We start from the raw sequence: 19368 nt of genomic DNA, 5'->3' as shown, positions 1-19368 counted from the left end.
CTAGATATTAAACATCTTCCAAATTTCAGCAGCTTCAGTAATGCTGCAAATAGGGAGGGTTTATGGGTGGCCTGGTGATTTGGAGAGCTGAATTTGTTCAGCTTGCTAATTTGCAAGTTGTGCAGATCTGTTAATAATGTATGCAAAGTGCTTTGAACACTCAAATAGTACAATATATATGGCAAGTGTTATTGTTATTGTTGTTATTGTCATACATTTCAGTGGGATTTGCAAATGTGTAGGTCTCAGTGTGTTCTAGTCATCCAGCTGTAAATTCTTTGAGGCAGAATAACCACCTTACCAAAGGAAAGCTGTATGAACAGGGGGGTTTTGAACAACAAACACATTAATTACTAGAATCCATAATCTTCTTTTAAAAATTGCACTTAATGGGCACAAAGCTAAAAACGGTTTGGGGAAGGCACAAAGCATTTCAGTCTAGTTTCCTCTAATGTAATTCCACTTAGAAAAATTAAATTGACTTCCGTTGCATTTCCTCCCTGGAATCATTGTAAAACAAGATAATATTAACTTTAGGAACTTGCTTTGTGAGGATTATAATTGGTAAGATGTTTTTAGCTTCATACTAGAATGGCATGCAGGCCTTTTCATAATCTAATTAATTAGAGTGCAAGAAAGCGCTCTGGAGTTACATTTGCTTGAAATGTCAACTCAAGTCCTTTCTTTTTAGGGTTTGTTTCTGATTTCATACCTTTCAATCACAGGTGCTTCCTCATAAGCCACTTCTGAAAGAAAGATAACAAAACAGCAATGACTTGTATTGCATCCAGACCAGTATAATTTTTCAAGTATTTTTTTTTCGAAAATAGTATCAGATGATGTAGTATGCACTATGTCCCAAGATACATCTGCATTTAGCACTGCTTTCTGGGCTTTCTTTCTCAAAACCTTGTATTTTATTAAAGAGATGCAAACTTTTTGTAACTGATCTGGACTGAAGCCGTGAGCTGTTTTTCTTCCAAACTGTTGTTCTACTTTCCCCCTCTCATTATGAGAGCCTTTGATTTTTCTTTTTAAATGCTGAATTTGTGTCATTGCCTGTTCATTAATGTTTAAACCTAGCTTTGCATAGAGATGTGAAGGCGCTGGTGTGGGGGTGTTGCCACCCCATTTTTTCCTGCACCCCCAGCCAGACATTTTTCTCCAGGTTTTCCCCAGTGGAAAAATCATAAATTTTCAGGAGCACTGAAAAAAGCACCTATAATCTCTTTTCTTTAGGAATGAGAGAAATGCATTTAAGACAACATTTTACTCAACGTGTGCAGTATGAAGATTTTGATGTAACCAATGTACAGCATTAGAAAATGATAATTCCTGTGGATATTGTAAAATATACAACATATTTGCAAAGATCTTTTTATTGTTTAAATGATGATAATACACTGTTGAAGAGTTGCTGTTTTTCAGTGTTGTCAGATTTAGTTTGATACCAAAATGTGTTGCTAATTCTATTATATTTAGTTTCAGATTGGCAGCTGTGCTCATCTGCTGTAGTACAGCTGGATTTGGGTCCAGTAGCACCTTAGAGACCAACAAGATTTTCAAGGTCTAAACTTTCGAGATTCAAAGTTCCCTTCTTCAGATACAATTAAGAGTGGAGATCCCTGAGCCTTTATATCCCAGTCAGGAGGTGAGAGGGGTGAAACAGGATGTAAAGGCACAATGTTACAAGGTACCTTGATTAGGGCAGAAATTCACATCTGTTGTAAGATAAAAATCCTAAATCTCTATTCAGTTTCTGGGGTTCCATTGTTCTGAACTCATGAATGAACTCAAGTTGAGCAATCTCACATGGTAATATGACATTGAAGCTTCTTTGAGGCTTGCCACTTTTAGGTCAGCAATGGAACGTCCTGGAAGATTAAAATGTTCTCCCACTGGTTTGTGAGTGTTGTGATTTTTTATATCAGCTTTATGTCCATTTATTCTTCTGCATAGTGAATGACCTGTTTGTCCACTGTAGAGAGTGGAAGGGCATTGTTGACACTTGATAGCATATATAAAATACTGGAAGATGAACACGTGAATGAACCTGAGATGGTATAACTGGTGTTATTAGGTCTAGTGATTATGTTGTCTGAATGAATATGGGGACAGAGTTGGCATCTTGGTTTGTTGCAGGTTTTGGTCCCAGAGTCCATGTCCATCTCAGGAAGTACAGTATTGTGACTGAGAAGTTGTTAAAGGTTAGGGGGCTGACTTTGAGCAAGAAAAGGTTTGCCTCCCAATGCCTGAGAGAGAAAAGTATCATTATCCAGCATAGGTTGCAAGACATTAATGATGCATTGAACTTGTTTGAGCTGGGAGCTGTATGTAACTACCAGTGGTGTTCTATTGTTGTTTTGTTTGAGCCTATCTTGTAGCAGGTTATCCGTTGGTATCCTTCTGGCTTTGTTGATCTTTTTCCTTACTACATCAGGTGGGTATTGAAATTCCAAAAATGTCTGTTGTAGATCTTGCATGTGAGAATCTCTGTCAGATTGATTGGAACAGATGTGGCTAGAACTTGGCTAAAGTCAGTCGATTGTTTGCTGTGGTTAGGATGGTGACTGGAGGCGTGAAGATATGTTTGCCAATCAGTAGGTTTCCTGTATGAGGTGGTTCTTAAGCTCCTGCTTTGTATTTGTATAGTGGTGTCTAGAAAATGTACTTCCTATGTGGATTGCTTTATGGTCAGGTTGATGATGAGGTGGAAAATGCTGAAGCCTTGGTAAAATTCTTCCATGTCTTCTTTCTCTATATTGGACAAGCAGGTCAGTCCCTACACAAAAGAATAAATGGACATAAATCTGGTATTTGACATAACATCATGTAAAAAACAGTGGGAGAACATTTTAATCTTCTAGGACATGACCTAAAAGTGGCATGCCTCAAAGAAGCTTCAAGGGCAGAGTACAATGTGAAATTGTTAAACTTGAGTTCATTCATGACTTCAAAACAATAGAACCCCTGAGGCTTAATAAAAACATAGGCTTCTTATCTTACTACAGAAGCTAATTTCTGTCCTAATGAAGCTGCACTGTAACACTCTACCTTTACATCCCTGTACCTTTACTTCTTTCTTTTTTTCACCCCTCCCACCTCCTGACTGTGATATAAATGCACAGGGATTGCCACTCCTACTTGTATCTAAAGATGGGAGCTTTGATTCTTGAAAGTTTATACACTGAAAATCTTATTGGTCTCTAAGGTGCCACTGGATTCAAGTCCTGCTTGTCCTATTGTGACTATATTAGACTGTTTCTGTCTAAATAATATACTGCCTTTTTAACACAAAATTTGTGGTTTTTAATTCCAACTTTTATTATTCCTTACGTCTCAGATGGCAGAAACTAACATGTATGTGTTAAGGTAGCAAAGAGTGCAGCAGTTTGCACCTGTCTCTTTTGTATTTTGTTTGAAGAAACTATCCCAAACTTAAAACAGCATAAAAACAGTGCCATGAGACACTTATACTTTTTAAGTTTCATATATATGCTAAATTGTAATTTTTAATATGCTAGGCCATAAATGATGCATCTTATGGTAAAAGAACTTTAGGTTTGTGTATATTCAGTTTTTTTCTAAATATTTCCATGAAGCTGTTTTTTCCATGTCTTAAATGTTTTCAAAAATTTTATATTCTTTACCTATACCACAGTTAAATCCTAAAGGTGTCTCCTATATTTGTTTCGGTTTTGTTTACTATGTCTGGATTGAAATTGATCTAAATAAAGGGAAGCCGTTTCTACAAATGTGGGGGAACACCCAGGTTTGCAGTAAAGTCTCCAAATTATTTTTTAAAAAACAAAGTTAAACACCACCACCACCACCAAGGCCTTCAACGGAAAAGAATTGAACAAGTTCTTGTGATGCTATGTCATGAGATCTCTGCAGCAACCTGGTTGGAGGTGGCTTGGAGTCAAAAGTGTGCAGGATGTGCTTCTACTTCAAGCCCCCCCGAGTACTTTCTTCTCCAAGCCTTCTCCGCCTGCCACCGCTGGCCAGGTGATTGTGGAGGTTTGGAGCAGGAAGTGCACTGGAGCTGCTCCAAGCCTCCTCCCAGCCATGGCCATCCAGTGATGGAACAGGGTGCTTAGAGTGGAAAGCACCTCCCTCACCTGGCTGGTGGGGGGATGCAGAGGAACGTTAGGAGTAGATAGGGTTACCAGCCTCCAGGTAGTAGCTGGAGATCCCCTGGAATTACAACTGGTCTCCAGGCCACAGAGATCAGTTCACCTGGAGAAAATGGCTACTTTGGGGGGTGGACTCCATGGAATTATGCCATGCCAAGGTCCTTTCGCTCCCCAAACCCCTCTTTCTCCAGGTTTCTCCCAGTTTTACACCCTAGATCTCCAGGAATTTCCCAACTTGGAGCTGGCAACCCTAGGAGCAGAAAACATGCCATGTGTGCTTTCCACTCCAAACTGCTGCTTATCACTTCTGCTGTCTCAGGGACCAGCAAGGGTAGGGTAGAATAAGATGTCCTCTTCCATCTGAGTATTCTCAGATTTCTCGCTTGTATCTTTTTGAATTTTGAGAAAGCATCTGCCTTATGCTAATCCCAATTAGTGGAGCATTCAGGAGTAAATGCCTTAGAGCCTGTGAACCTTATTTTGTGCTTTGAGGTGGTCTAGAGCAGAAAGTGCCTGCCAAGTGATAGCTTGAGATCAGATGATATTAACTCACTTGTTCACTGTGTACTGAGAAAAAAAAGTTCACTCTTCCAAACAGGGAATTCTCTTTTCTTCAACACAATTTCAATTTTTCCTGCTCAAGCTGTGATATTTCAAAAAGATGAGGATAGCGACTCCTTTACACTATCCTCTTTTGAACTACTCTTTAAAAATTTTTGTAGTATTACCCCCCCACATGGTTCTTTATGAAGGTAAAAAGAATGTACCCTGTATTATGTGAAGGTGCAGGTGTTTTTTAATGGTGTGGGGGGGAGTGGGTTTGCATATATAAGCTGATGAGGCAGCAGGCATTAGCAGCAATATTAACATGTACAATGATTCCTAATGTATAGTTTTTACTGCTTTGCTTTTTTGACTTATCATCACTAGATTTATTGTTTGATTTTTTCCCCCTTCAATTTTTTCCTTTCCAGATCCTGAATCCTCTTGTTTCCAAGGCACAGCTTTCCCAAACACTTCAGTCTCGCTTGGTTAGTTGTAAAATCTTGGGAAAATTAGCTAACAAGTTTGAAGCTCATATGTGAGTAGCTTGTATGTGTTTCAGATGTCCTAATAATTGAAACATCTGCAGGTCTACTTGGAAGTAAGTTCCATTTCATTCAGTGGGGCTTACTTCCAATAAAGTGTTTCTAGGACTGCAGTCAAAGTAACATGTATCTGTGCTTGGGGAAAATGGACCACTTTCCAACATATCTACAAGCTAACATGGACACAAGCTGCAAAGTACTGCTCCTGTGTATGCATTTTCATCCTCGCCTCCCTCAGATCTTAATGAATGAGAACTTGCTAATTGCAACTGTAATAAAGGTCCCTGCATTTTTTTTACAGTTTGGGTGTGATTTAAAAAATGCTCATAATAATTTTCAAGGGCCATGGAGAAATGACTTAGTTTCATCCTGATTTCCATATTTACCTCCACTGGCTGTAACCACTATATTTTTGAACTTATTAAGCACTTTATTATTCATCTTCGTTCTTCTGTGCCTCCACACATGGGGACTGCGCAGGCGCAGGCCAGCCGCCGGAGAATTTTCTAGAGCTTCCATGGCTCCGAAGGGGCCGTTTGTCGCGCGCCTCAGCGACCGCTTTCCCGCCCAAACGGTCACGTGATCCTCCAGCGACCAACGGCCCCTTCCCTCAGTTCTCTTCTTGCCGCCGCTTGGAGAGAACGTGTGAGCTTCGCTCTGTGCTTGTGCTTCGTGCTTTTCTGACTGATTAATCTTGGCTTTTGGACTTCGGACTTCGGATCTCGACTATTCTATCGGATCTCCCTCTGGACTTTGACGAAACACTCGGTAATTTGACTCGGGCTGTTTTTTGACCCTTCTTTCGGGTGCCCCTGAAGATGGCCTCAACGGCTCTCTTCAAGCATTGCCTCCAATGCCACACCAAGATGGCCAAAACCGATGGCCATGAACTGTGCCTGTTTTGTTTGGGGGAGACCCATAACGTGTCGGCCTGCAAGATCTGCCAGGGCTTCACCAACAAGGCCCGGCAGGATCGGAGGGCCCGACTGAATTCATCTCTGTGGCAGTCGGTCATGTCCGAGGGGACCCCGTTACCTAAGGCCGGCCCTAGCCCCTCTGCTGAAAGGCGCTCAAGAGCTGGCTCTGTGGCCTCCACGAGGTCGGGGTCGAAATCGCGTCCCCCGAGTACCTCGGCGTCGAGAGCGGCCTCCCCAGCGCAGGGACCGGTGCGGCCGCCCCGTAGCGCATCTTCCACCAGGTCGGATCCGAGACCGACATCGGAACCGAGGATCCTGGTACCGAGTCCTTGGTCGGAACCGACGACCGGGTCGATCCCTGTTAAGTCTAAGAGATCGAAACCGAGGTCCCCTTCGAAGGCGAGGAGCGCGTCGGTTCCGAGGTCTTCTTCGGAACCGGCAAAGAAGAAGAAGAAGACCAAACATCATCGGTCGCCGCATCCCGCTCCCCAGGAGGAGGTCATCGTGCTTCCTCACACGCCTTCCCCTCATCTGGGTTCCCCCGAACCAGAGGAACTCTCCGTGCCGGTGCCGGATCCGATGGCCTTCGAGACGGTGCCCGCAGAGTTCTCGTCGGGGCCGGAGCCGAGCCCGCGCCGTAGTACAGCCATCTCCTGCCCTTCGGTCGCCGAGATTGGAACCGAGCCCGTCTCCTCGTCGGGTCCGTCCATCTCCTGCCCGTCCATCTCCACCTGCTGCCGGTCGTGAGCGACGTCGGTCCGGGGACAGTGTCCGGTCTGTCCGGTCCGCTGCGTCCCGACATCGTCAAGCCTCCTTCCTTCCCTCGCCATACCATTGCCAGTGGGAAGGGGCACCTGCCGGTTTCTCTGTGTCTGAACCGAGGCCTTCGACGTCGGAACCGAGGCCTTCGACATCGAAGCAAGCGTGGTTTCCCCCTCCGACCCAGGGTGAGGAATCCCAGCTCGGTTCCGAGGAGGGCGATGTGGAGAGCCTCGGCGACTACCAATCGGAGTCCTGATCCGAGCCATCGCCGGCTGACGATCTGGTACCATCTGCGGGCTCCCCATTCGAGGACCTCCGCATCTACTCCGACCAGATGGCAAGGATGGCTCAGGCCCTCGAGATGGACATCTCTTCAGCAGTCCCCCAGACCAAGGACAAGCTCCTCAAGCGGATCTACGGGGATAATCCGGCGTCTATTGGCTTCCCCATGCTCGAGGGTATTGAGGAGATCGTGGAGAAGGTGTGGAAGGTGCCCTGTGACCAGCCTCCAACATCTAAGAGGATTGAGCAGCTTTACAAGATCAAGCAGGGCACCTGGCCGGCATTGGTGAAGCACCCTCCACCTTCCTCCTTGGTCACGGAGGAATTCAACCCCCGACGGTCGGGTCACTCCTCGGTGCCTGCCGATAAAGAGGGCAAGAAGCTGGATGCCATGGGCAGGCGTCAGTACATTGTCGCTTCGCTGGGTCTGAGGATCGCCAACTACCAGACCATCATGGCTGGTTACCAGCTCTACCTCTGGGAGAAGTTGGCATCCTACACTCGAGACCTCCCACCTGAGCAGAAGGCTGTCGTCTCCCTGTTGCAGACAGATGCTGTCCGGCTGTCTAAACAGCAAATGAATGCTGGGAGCCACGCTGCCGACACTGCTACTCGGGGAATGGCTTCGGCGGTGGTCCTCAGGCGCCACTCCTGGTTGCGGTCTACGGCCCTGTCCCAGGAGGTGCGTTCCAGGGTGGAGAGCATGCCCTTTGAAGGGGAATCGCTGTTCTCCAAATCGACCGACGAGACCCTGAAAAAGAAAAAAGAGGACAGGCAGACGGCGCGGTCCTTGGGGCTGGCTCCTGCGGACAAGCCCTCCTCCAGGCCACGGTACGCTCCCCGGTCCGGCCCTTACCACTACCAGGGCAGATACCAACAGCAGCGGCCGGGCTACCAACAGTATCCTGCCTACCAGCAGCGGCCTTACCCTCCCGCACAACAGCAGAGGAGGCGTCGGCCCTTCAAGCCTCGTCCGGCACAGCAACCGGCCCAGCAGAGAGATCAGCAGGGCGCCGGGAGGCAGTACTGACGGGTCACGCCAGCCGTATCCCCGAACTTTTCGGACAGACTGAGTCCACTCCTCTCTGAGTGGGAGTCAATAACATCTGACTCATGGGTCTTAACAATTGTTGAACTGGGATACGGGCTGGAGTTCGTTGAGCTGCCTAGATGCAGTTCACCCCTGACGGCTGTCAATAACACTATGGCCGAGCTGGATGCGGAGATCGTGTCGCTCTTGGCCAAGGGTGCTGTGGAAGAATTGCCCTATGAGGACTCTGTAAAGGGTTTCTTCTCTAGGTTCTTCCTGGTCCCTAAGAAGGATGGGGGCTTACGTCCCATTTTAGATCTGAGGGACCTTAATGCCTTCCTCAGGGTGACCAAATTCAAAATGGTTACGTTGGCGGCTGTGATCGCCTTGCTGAAACAGGGGGATTGGTTTGCGGTTCTTGACTTAAAGGACGCATATTTTCACGTGGGGATACGGGAGGAGCACAGGAAATACCTGAGCTTTGTTTACCGGCAAAGGGTTTTCCGGTATAAGGTGCTCCCCTTTGGCCTGTCCACTGCCCCACGAGTGTTCACGAAATGTGTGGCCCCTGTGGTTTCCTTCCTGCGGGAAGAAGGCTGTACCATCTTTCCGTACCTCGATGACTGGCTCATCGTGGCTGACTCAGAGTCTAGGCTGGTGCAGGACATTGACTTGGTACTTAGCACTTGCCAACGCCTGGGGCTCCTGGTGAACTTTGAGAAATCCAAACTGGTGCCCAACTGCAAAGTGTCCTACATTGGTGCACTTTTAGACTCTGTGGAGGGTAAGGCTCTGCTCCCTTTGGAGAGGGCTCGGTCCCTAAGAGGTCTAGTGTCCATGTTAAAAAGGAACCGATTCCAGTCTGTGCGCACTATCCAGTGCTTACTAGGGCATATGGCAGCGGCCACCTCTGTGGTGCCTTTTGCTAGGCTGCGTATGCGCCCTCTCCAGAACTGGTTTGTGCGGAGGTACGATGCTCTGCTGCACCCTCCGTCCCTCAAATTCTCTGTCCCAAGGGTCATCCTCTCCTCCTTGGACTGGTGGCTGTCTGATGTCAACTTGTTTAGAGGGACCCCCTTTGGGTATCAGCACCATGACGTCACGGTTACCACTGATGCCTCTCTGTTGGGATGGGGGGCTTACTGTGGTGATGTGTCTGTGCAGGATGTCTGGTCTGAGAGGGAAAAGACCCTCCATATCAATGTGCTTGAACTAAGGGCCATTCGTTTCGCACTTGTATCTCTTACAGCACTGCTGAGAAATCGTCAGGTGTTGGTGCAGACGGACAACACGACTGCCATGTACTACGTGAATCAGCAGGGGGGCACAGTGTCCATGGCCCTGTGCCGGGAAGCCACGCTCACTTGGCAGTGGGCTATCAGGAACGGTGTGTCGCTCCGTGCTATACACGTGGCTGGGTCAGACAATGCCCGGGCAGATGCCCTCAGCAGGGTCCCTTTGCTGGACCACGAGTGGGAACTGAACGTAGAGTGCATTGGGCCGATCTTTCAGATGTGGGGTCATCCAGTGATAGACGTGTTCGCCACTGCGGCAACCACCAAGGCCCACACGTTCTGTTCCAGGGCAGGGAGCGACCCCCTCTCTATTGGGGATGCCTTCCAGTTTACGTGGACGCAGGGCTTGCACTACATGTTTCCTCCGTTCCCCTTGATCCCCAGGGTCCTGTGCAAGATAGAGGAAGACAGGACGGACTGCATCCTGGTGGCCCCCTTTTGGCCACGTCAGGTTTGGTTCCCAAAGCTCCTACAGATCTCCCAACAGACATATGTGAGTCTGCCCCCTCGGCAAGACCTTCTCCTGAACGGGAGCCTAGTCCACCACGATCCCGGGAAGCTGCACCTGACGGCTTGGCGGATCGTTCCTCCCCTGTAGGATTTACTGACGAGGTACAAAGGGTCCTCCTGAACGCTCGTCGGCCATCCACTAGGCGCGCTTATGCAGCCAAGTGGCGCAGATTTGAGCTTTGGGCACTTGCCAGAGGAGTGGTGCCCGAAAGCAGTCCCTTGGGGGTTGTGTTCGAGTATTTGTGCCACTTGCGTGGCCTGGGCTTGAAGGTTTCCTCCCTCAAGGTCCACCTGGCAGCGATATCAGCTACTCACACCGGAATTGAGGGTGCTACGGTGTTTTCTCACCCACAATCCCGCCAGTTCCTTAAAGGCATGTATAATCTTTACCCGCCTGTGTCGGCACCAGTGCCTCAGTGGTCGCTGTCCTTGGTACTCTCACGTCTCATGTTGCCTCCATTTGAGCCTATGGCTACCTGCCCCTTGGATATGCTATCCTACAAGGTAGCAATCTTGGTGGCCGTGACGTCGGCCAGACGGGTCAGTGAGCTGTCTGCACTGCGGTCTGACCCTCCCTTTCTTGTGTTTCATCCCAACAAGGTGGTCCTGCGTCCCTGCCTCGGGTTCCTGCCCAAGGTGGTGTCCGCCTTCCACCTCTCGCAGGATATCTCACTGCCTGCATTCTTTCCTCAACCTTCCTCTAAGGGGGAAAAGGCCCTTCATTCCCTAGACTTGAAGAGGGCCCTAGCCTATTACCTGGATAAGGCGAAGGGATTCCGCTCCTGTCCTCACCTGTTTGTATGTTTTGGGGCCAAGGACAAGGGTAACAGGGCTTCCTCACATACCCTGTCTAGGTGGATTGTGACGGCCATTAGCAAGGCCTATTCCCTGGCAGGGGTGGCTTGCCCGCTTCATGTTAGAGCCCACTCCACGCGGTCCCAAGCATCCTCTTCGGCACTCCTCAGGGGGGTGCCCCTGCTTAACATTTGTAAAGCAGCCACATGGTCCTCTGCAGACACCTTTGTCAGGCATTACGCCGTTGATGTCAATGCGGAGCAGGATGTATCTGTGGCCAAGGCTATCTTACACTCCCTTTTTTCCTGAGGGGGTTTTGGGATGACTTTCTTGGCGTACCTGCTGGGTACCCTTGAGTGAAAGAGTGTATATATGTACCTTGGGGTGTATATATGTAAATATTGAGTATTTATGTGTCCTTACACAGTTTTTTACATAGATGTATATATACATATCTATTTGTTTTTGTTCTTGTTTGTTCAATAAAATTGTGTTGGACTTCACCCCCGCCTTCCTTATTGTGTACACTCCCATGTGTGGAGGCACAGAAGAACGAAGATGAAAACAGGGTTAACATACCTGTAACTTATGTTCATCGAGTTCTTCTGTGCTGACACACAACCCTCCCTCCTACCCCGCTGTGAACTCCAATGCACGTTAATGTGATGGCTGTAACGGAAATTGGTGTTTTTAAGGTGTTATGGCTGAAGTGTGTTGGTCAAGCGGCGGCAAGGGAGAACTGAGGGAAGGGGCCGTTGGTCGCTGGAGGATCACGTGACCGTTTGGGCGGGAAAGCGGTCGCTGAGGTGCGCGACAAACGGCCCCTTCGGAGCCATGGAAGCTCTAGAAAATTCTCTGGCGGCTGGCCTGCGCCTGCGCAGTCCCCATGTGTGTCAGCACAGAAGAACTCGATGAACATAAGTTACAGGTATGTTAACCCTGTTTTACATGTGCTCCCTGTTAAGGACTGCAGGGTTGCATAAAATGGTAGCATTTGGTCCTGCATGAAGGTAATTCTGATACCAGGTTCTCTTTTATCTAAAAGTGCCACTTTGTTCTTCTCACAGTGCCATCCTAAGCACAGCCACACCATTCTCAGTCCATGAAGTCAATGAGCTTAGAACTCTGTTTTGGATGGCAATGTAAGGGTCTTGGAATCCTTTTGCCTGTCTTACATTTCAGAGGATCAAGGCTGGTAATAGAAATACCAAAGCAGGTGTGCTGGGGTTCATAAATGCTCAATCCAGGTTTTTATTTTCTTCTAGTCTTAACACTATAGCTGTCTAAGAATTATGCCTGCTTCTTTATACAACAGTGCAAATGTCCATTATAACCATACAGAAAGCTGGTTTTTAAAGTCCTCTTCAATTGTGGGTGGATACCATCAAGCAACCAATTCTGTATTGCTCTGTCTAACGGAGTGAAGAAGATTCTTTTCTTCACCATTGAATTCAGAATAAAATAAAAACAGACCTGATTTTATTTTGCAGAAAGGTGCAGACAGACTTAAACATTTGTGCTGGCCTATTTTTGTGATCCTATTTTACTTCCAATAGTGTCTTAACAACAGGTTTTATGGTGCTGTATTACTGTAGTTACTTGTATGTCCTATTGTAATAATTTATACGTTGGTACAACAAGAGAGCCATCCGGCTGGAATCCTGAAGCCATTTTCTTCTTCCTAGCTGTAGATACCATGCCTTACAATTTTCTGTCCTAACATGTCCTTCTCAGTTTTATTGATTATTTAGGACAGATATCTGTGTGCTCGATCATTATCTCTTGGAAGCTAACAGATCAAAAAATATAAATGAGTACAGAGTTGAAATGGTTCCTCTCTCCTATAACTTCACCCCCTTATTTGCCATCAGCAAACACCACCCCTTTGGGTGGGGGAATTCTGCGGAATGGAGCTGCAGATTAGGATAACACAATTGCCCATTTTTGTGATCACAGTACTGGCAATAGTCGTGGCAGTTATATTCTCTGCCACTGTGCAATCACGTTTTTTCCCCTTCTCTATGCCAGAGTGTGGGCAGAAAGCATTGGCTTCATTTTGATTTGAGTTTGTGGCAGTACCATATAGGCTATAAGGTTTGCCTATTTGAGGATGTCACAAAGACAATTCAGAATGAGAGCACCAAACGTTCTTCATCTGGTTTGGCATCATAACAACAAATTTAGTTCTGTGATAATATCACAAAGCCCAATCAGAATGCTTTCTGCCCTTTTTCTGGTATAGATGACAGGATAAAAATGGTTCAGAGTAGTTGTTTAGTACATGATCATCGCTACCACTACCAGGACTGTCATCAAGCAGCTGTGAAGAAGATGTCAAGATGAGTGGGTGGCAGAGGGAGATGGCTTTTATGCAACTCCTCCCTTTTTATGAGATGAAAATGTTTATTATAAAACATTTGTCACAGCTTTTGTAAAAATCTTGACCAGTCAGAGCATGTCCTGTGATTAAATGGATACTGGTGAAGAGCTGCTTTTTTTTTTTTTTGAACAAATGCATCTCAAGTTTTATCCATGATATTAACTTGAAGATTATAGGTTTACATTAAACTTTCCCCCTTTTTTGTTTTTGCTGTTAAGCATTTAAGGATGACCAAGTAACTAGTGTTTTCATTTCTATGTATATGAAAATATATTTGTTTTACATTCAACTGAATTTCATTGTTAGGTATTATTAAATATATGATTCTACCTATCTGTTAACATCAGCAAATTAATACAATAGTTTGTTAATATTTGCACTTCCATTTGGTGTTTAAAGCAGCATTTTGCTTTTTTCTGTCAAATTTTGTTTAAAGCAATATAGAAAAGAAATAAAGTTATAGCATAGTGAAAACTACATAAGAACAAACATTCTCCTGAAATTTTTTCCTGAAGTATCACATTCATTCTATAGAGTTTTCAAGTATATGTTAATTGAGATCCGCTATTTTCCAATCAGACATTTAAAGTGCATCATTTTTTTCCCAACGAGCTGGCATACATATTTTAGCTGCCATGAGCAAATTAACAATTGCGAATGAACTGGTGTTTTCAATAATATCTTTCAGATAAAAGAATTATCTTAGAATCTAGAGGGAAAAAGATAGTTCATCATTTAATTTATTAGGTTGAAAATTGTATTGCAAGAATTTTGTATTCATTCATCTAAAACACATGAAAAAGAATCTCATAAAATTTTCTTTTAAGTTAGTAGCTAGTAATCTAGGTACATTTTTCCTAAATTGGTTCCACTCCTTCTTAATTTATCAGAGTTCAACAAAATAGATAATGGTTTGGAACCAAACGGCATTTCTGTTAATGAAAAGGAAGGACCAGTGACCACTAAAAAAGGCTATGCTGGCGTCATGGGATCTACATGTGGGATATTGGATCCCCATGGAGGGCTGCCAACCTCCCAGTGGGACATCATCTTCCAGCATTAGAACTGCTCTCCAGATGACAGAGATCATTTCCCCTGGAGAAAATGGCTTATTTGGAGGTTGAACTCTATAGTATTGTACCCCATTGAGATCCCTCCCTCCTAAACCCTGCCCTCTCCAGGCTCCACCCCCAAATCTGCAGGAATAGACAACCCTTTCCCCATGTAAGATGAGTGCTGTAGTAAAGAGGAAAATAGGGTGAGTTTGAATGAAAAAGCTGGTCTTTAGAATGATGACTTCCAGTAAGCAATTCAGATTGAGCCATGGTTCTTAGTATGGAGAAACTATGTTTTATGAAAATTTTTAGAAATAGGAAAACTCCTAAAGTTTTGTTTTGTCATTTAAATCACTATTATTGTAGCAATAACCCTACATGTGGCTTACTTATGGAAAAACTTGGAAAATTTAGTTAGATATATCAGAAGTGATGTGGCAACAGGTTACTTTGACATTATTGGAATTAGATATGTCTGCTGAATGGAGTTAAGGTTTTTTTGTCCATTAATTTATTTTTTAAAAAACTGTCTTTTCAGCATTAAAAGAGAAATTCTTCCACTGGTAAAATCTCTGTGCCAGGATGTAGAATATGAAGTTCGTTCTTGCATGTGTCGGCAACTGGAGCACATAGCTCAAGGAATAGGGTGAGCACAATTTAGATAAATTACTACATGTTTTATAGCTAGTTCCAGAGGAATGGTAATGTTAATTACAAAAAATATCATTGCACATTATAGTTGGCGAGCACACATGTAGGCATGCTTAAAGTGGTGGTACAGAGTAGCACACTGTATCTATATTGTAGGTCTGGAAGAGGCTGTGACAGGCCGAAACCCCCAAATTCAATCCCCAGCAAAAGGATTTCAGGTAGCAAGTATTGAAAGAAGTCCTAATCACTAAAGATTCTTTCTCCTCCTCACCCAATGAGCCACCCATTACCATTGCTTTAACATCCTTTATATCTACTTTGATATCGTTTCTATATCTCCACTTACAGCTTGCTCCTTTGACATCATTACCTCAACTATCTTCCATCTCTCTCTCTTTCTCTCTCTCTCTCTCATACCTATTATAGGCCAAACTGCGTGTTGTAAGCGCCTATGCTAATTTCCCCCTAACTAAAAGGAAGTCTATAAGTAGAGATGGGCACGAACCGCATTATGAACTTCAAAAACCTATGAAATTGGCGATCACATGATTGCGAACTGGTGGTTCGTGATTGTCCACAGCAAACGAACCAGCATTCGGGAGATGCCTGGCTCGGTGCGTTCGGCCGTGGTTCGGGAAGCCAGACACTCAGGCGCCAGCAATCAATTCCCCTGGCAACGGAGCCGGGGGAATGCCTGAACTCTGTCTGCACTCCTTCTGTCGCCCTGGAAACCCGAATGGAAGCCCAGCTTACCTTGATTGGCAGGTCTTCCTTCCAACAACGGAGCTGCAAAGCGGTTACAAGTTTGGAGAAGACACCCGGGGAGGGAGGGGGAAGGGGGTGTTCTGTAGCCACAGGCACTCCAATCTCATCCCTGCAAACCCTGATAGGCAGCTCTGATGGCCGAACACAGACCTCCTGCGTTGCTTAATGGGACCTGTGCTTATAAATAGCCGTGGGCTGGGTTTCACTTTCAGCGAGCAGTGGAGTGGAACAGAGCTCTTGCTTGCCACTTGCTAGCCTTTGGGGAGAGATACTGAGAGTATAATTCAGCTTGGATTTTTGTGGGAGTTTCCTGGGGGCTTTGGATTGGAGAGGGTATAACTCCAAGATCCCTTTTGCAATCTTGTCCAAACTTTGGTGATAGCTGTAGGAGAGCTTGCAAAACACTCCCCGGGAATATGGGCTCTCTAAGTGCCCTGGGGGCCGTTCCGCGCCCAATGAACCGTGAACCGGTTCGGGAACGGAAAATGTTTGTTGCGGTTCGTGATCTCAGGATTGTCGTCAGCACCAAACCGCAAACCGCTGGTTCGTTAAATTTTTTTGGTTCGTGCCCATGTCTGTCTATAAGCTTTGCATTTTAATGGGGTAATGTCAGTGGCAGTGGAGGGGCTGCTTAATTCATTTACATCTGGTCATTTTTCTGCTCAGTCCCCCTCCCCCAGATATCCCCTGCTCAGTTCCCCCCCCCATACAGATTTCCTGCTGACAACGAGCAGCTTGGAGGTGGAAGAAAATGCCAGAAGGGAAAGTGTTGAGCAGGCCCCCTTAGCCCGCTCCACACCATGCCTTTCCAGAAGTGTACTGCCTGAGAGGTTGTTTGCAGCTGAATACTTTTAACTGAGCAGAACTACAGGAGGCTGTTGTTAGTTTGGACCTCATCCTAAACTCTGTCTCTCCCTGCCTTCTTTTGTCCATTATGTTCAGATCCTCCATTTCTTTAAAACACTCCTTTAGAATCCTCTTTTTCCTGTTAGATTCCTTCTTTCTTCCCTTTCCAGATTCACTCCCCTTTACCCTGAACTTTAAGTCTGGTCTTGATTATTCTTTATTGGGTTTTTTTTTGCCTGTTTTGCCACAGTCATTTTTCAGGCCAAATATATGGATGTCTTTTCAGTCCCTCACTCTTTTAACTTGCCTCCTGTCCACCTCAGACAGCATCATCTTTCTTTCCCTTTTTGAGCTGTCTTCTTCAAACAGGTCACCTACTATTAACCTTCTTTGCTGTTTTCTTCCACTGATTAATGAACATGTATTCAAAAGTAGTGTAAAGGCTGCATGGAATAGCTCAAATTTGTCAGATCTAGGAAGAAAAGCAGGGTTGGTACTTGAATGGGGGACCACCAAAGAAGACTGTGTAGAGGAAAGCAATTGCAAGCCACCTCTGCTTCTCACTTGCCTTGAAAGCCCTTCTCTGGGGTCACACCACCATAAGTCATTTGCACATACATATGTACATATTTGAAAGTCATAGAATGGTTCGTTTGTGTCTTATCCATTGTTTTTATTTAGGGTGCATGTGTGTTTGGATAAACATTTGGGCGATATGGATTGGGTGTGATTGAAGTGCTGAAAGCCATAGGGAGATTGGAAGGGCGATCCTGTTTTCTGTTGTGTGTTGTGTAAGTTATTAGTAAGATTTTTATTAAAAAATGGCAACTGTAAGAGTTTGCCCCATTAAATCCTGCTTTTGGATGCCATATGTTTAATCTTTGTGAAGATATTGCAAGTCACAGGATATGACCTACATACGGGAATGGAGTGGGGATTGCAAGTCTGTTGTATCTTTGTGTTTCTCAGCTTCATCTAAAATACAACGCTGGCATCTCACCACCCTTCATCTTGGAGAAATATGCCAGGTTCCTGGGTGAGGAGACGTGTAGATATTTTTAGAGCAAACTATGTAGAAAGAAAGTGATTAGTGCAGGAAGATATGTTCAGTGAGGATGCAGGTTTTTTTCAGGGACCAAAGATTTATCTGAAGAAGATTTAAAAAGTACCTTGATAAGAAGATGTTTGTTTAAGAATCCCACCAATTTAATTTTGATTTAGCTCTCTTTCCATGTTTAGTCTCCCATATCTTCCTGTGTGTTTATTAGAAGAAGGAACATACTGCCTACTTATGGCTTCCCTTCTTTCCTTCTTTTCCATAGACCTTCTCTCTCAGTTTACATTCCTATTTCCTGAGGGCTCCTAAACATTCAGTGCAGTCCTATGCAGAGTTACCCCACTCTAAGCACATTGATTCAGTCCTCTGCCTAGGACTGTACTGCCAGCTTTGAAAATAGCTCGAAAGCTTCTCATTCTGTTGCATATGTTAAATGATGATTATGCCTATAGCCATTATTGTATGATTTGGGAATACCTATGAAGAGAGGGTTGTACACATTGTAATGAAATCTAATTTCCATTGGAAACTAGTTACCAGTAAAGCAATCTAGTTGATTGAGAGAGGGTGTATTCCATCAGTACATCTTGTGTCAATGGAAGATGTCTTGTGGTGGAGGAACACAACGGCGATGATGTAATGAAACAGTAGGAGATTGGGTTGAATCCAGCAGAATATTTCTATATGCGTAATAGCCCTTATGTAAACAGAAATGTACTAAGACCATGCTGAGAGCTAATACTAAGAAACTTCATGTATCCTGATTTGCATTTCCACTTGGGCAAGACATTGTGTAAGAAATTGTGCAAGTAATTAGCAGCTGTTTCTTCCTGGTTTATACATAAGTATATCCAGAGTTATTGCTGGTGCAAGTGAGTTTGTGTTTCCACTCATGCATTGTTGGATGCAACCCTCTGTTTGTCTAAGTACGCAGAGGTTCTTTCTGAGGAAACACAGGTGGTTGTAAGGAGAAAGACAAACTTTGTCTTTAATCTCCCAATCTGTTTCTGATGTGACTGTGATAGTATAGCATTTTGCTTTGCTCTTTTTAAAATGTTTTTATTTTTTTTGAAATAGGACAGAACTGACTAAAAATGTTGTGCTTCCTGAGCTGGTAGAACTAGCAAGAGATGAAGGCAGCAGCGTACGTCTTGCAGCTTTTGAGACCCTGGTTAATCTACTGGAAATGTTTGATGCAGGTACATTTAGACCCTGAGTTGCTATGATCCCAGGGCTGCAGCACTTCTTCCAATTGCCGCTGTGACATTCAGTTTTAATATGCGTACCCTCCCTCCATTTTGATTAAGCATCCAAGAGAGCAGCATGTTTCACCTTTATAATCTTTTTTTTCTTTTTCAGATGATAGAAGCCAAACTGTCCTTCCATTAGTGAAATCATTCTGTGAAAAATCCTTCAAAGCGGATGAATCCATTCTGGTTTCATTATCTTTCCACTTAGGGAAGCTTTGTAATGGACTATATGGTACGATGGAAAGGTTGTTAACACTGTTTGTTGTTGTTGTTGATGATGATGTTTGGGTTAGAATTCTCTGAATGCTTCAATCCTTAACATGCTTACTTCCTACTGAAGAAACAGACCACTCCAAGTCAACATGATCAGGATGAGAATTGTGGTGGGCTCTCCTTCTTTGGAAGTTTTTAAGCAGAGGTTAGATAGTCATCTGACAGCAATGCTGATTCTGTGAACCTAGGCAGATCAATAGAGAGAGGGCAAGAAGGGTTACATTAGTACTTAGTTCTTGTGACCCCTTCTTACTCACCCAGGGTAATGCTGATTGC

The 19368-nt window shown here is 44.9% G+C and overlaps 1 protein-coding gene across 2 annotated transcripts in view; it reads left to right on the top strand.

The window, feature by feature from the left end:
- Positions 1 to 19368, top strand: part of PPP4R4 (protein phosphatase 4 regulatory subunit 4) — a 145973-nt gene that overhangs the window by 84006 nt on the left and 42599 nt on the right. For both annotated transcript variants that reach the window (XM_054972491.1, XM_054972492.1), the window contains exons 6-9: positions 5111 to 5217; positions 14789 to 14896; positions 18647 to 18768; positions 18929 to 19051. In XM_054972491.1, coding sequence (XP_054828466.1) covers positions 5111 to 5217; positions 14789 to 14896; positions 18647 to 18768; positions 18929 to 19051 — 460 coding nt within the window. The remainder of the gene's footprint in view (positions 1 to 5110; positions 5218 to 14788; positions 14897 to 18646; positions 18769 to 18928; positions 19052 to 19368) is intronic.

Source organism: Eublepharis macularius, chromosome 2, assembly GCF_028583425.1.
Source record: "Eublepharis macularius isolate TG4126 chromosome 2, MPM_Emac_v1.0, whole genome shotgun sequence".
NCBI classification, from domain to species: domain Eukaryota; kingdom Metazoa; phylum Chordata; class Lepidosauria; order Squamata; family Eublepharidae; genus Eublepharis; species Eublepharis macularius.
This window is presented reverse-complemented; position numbering and strand designations above follow the sequence as displayed.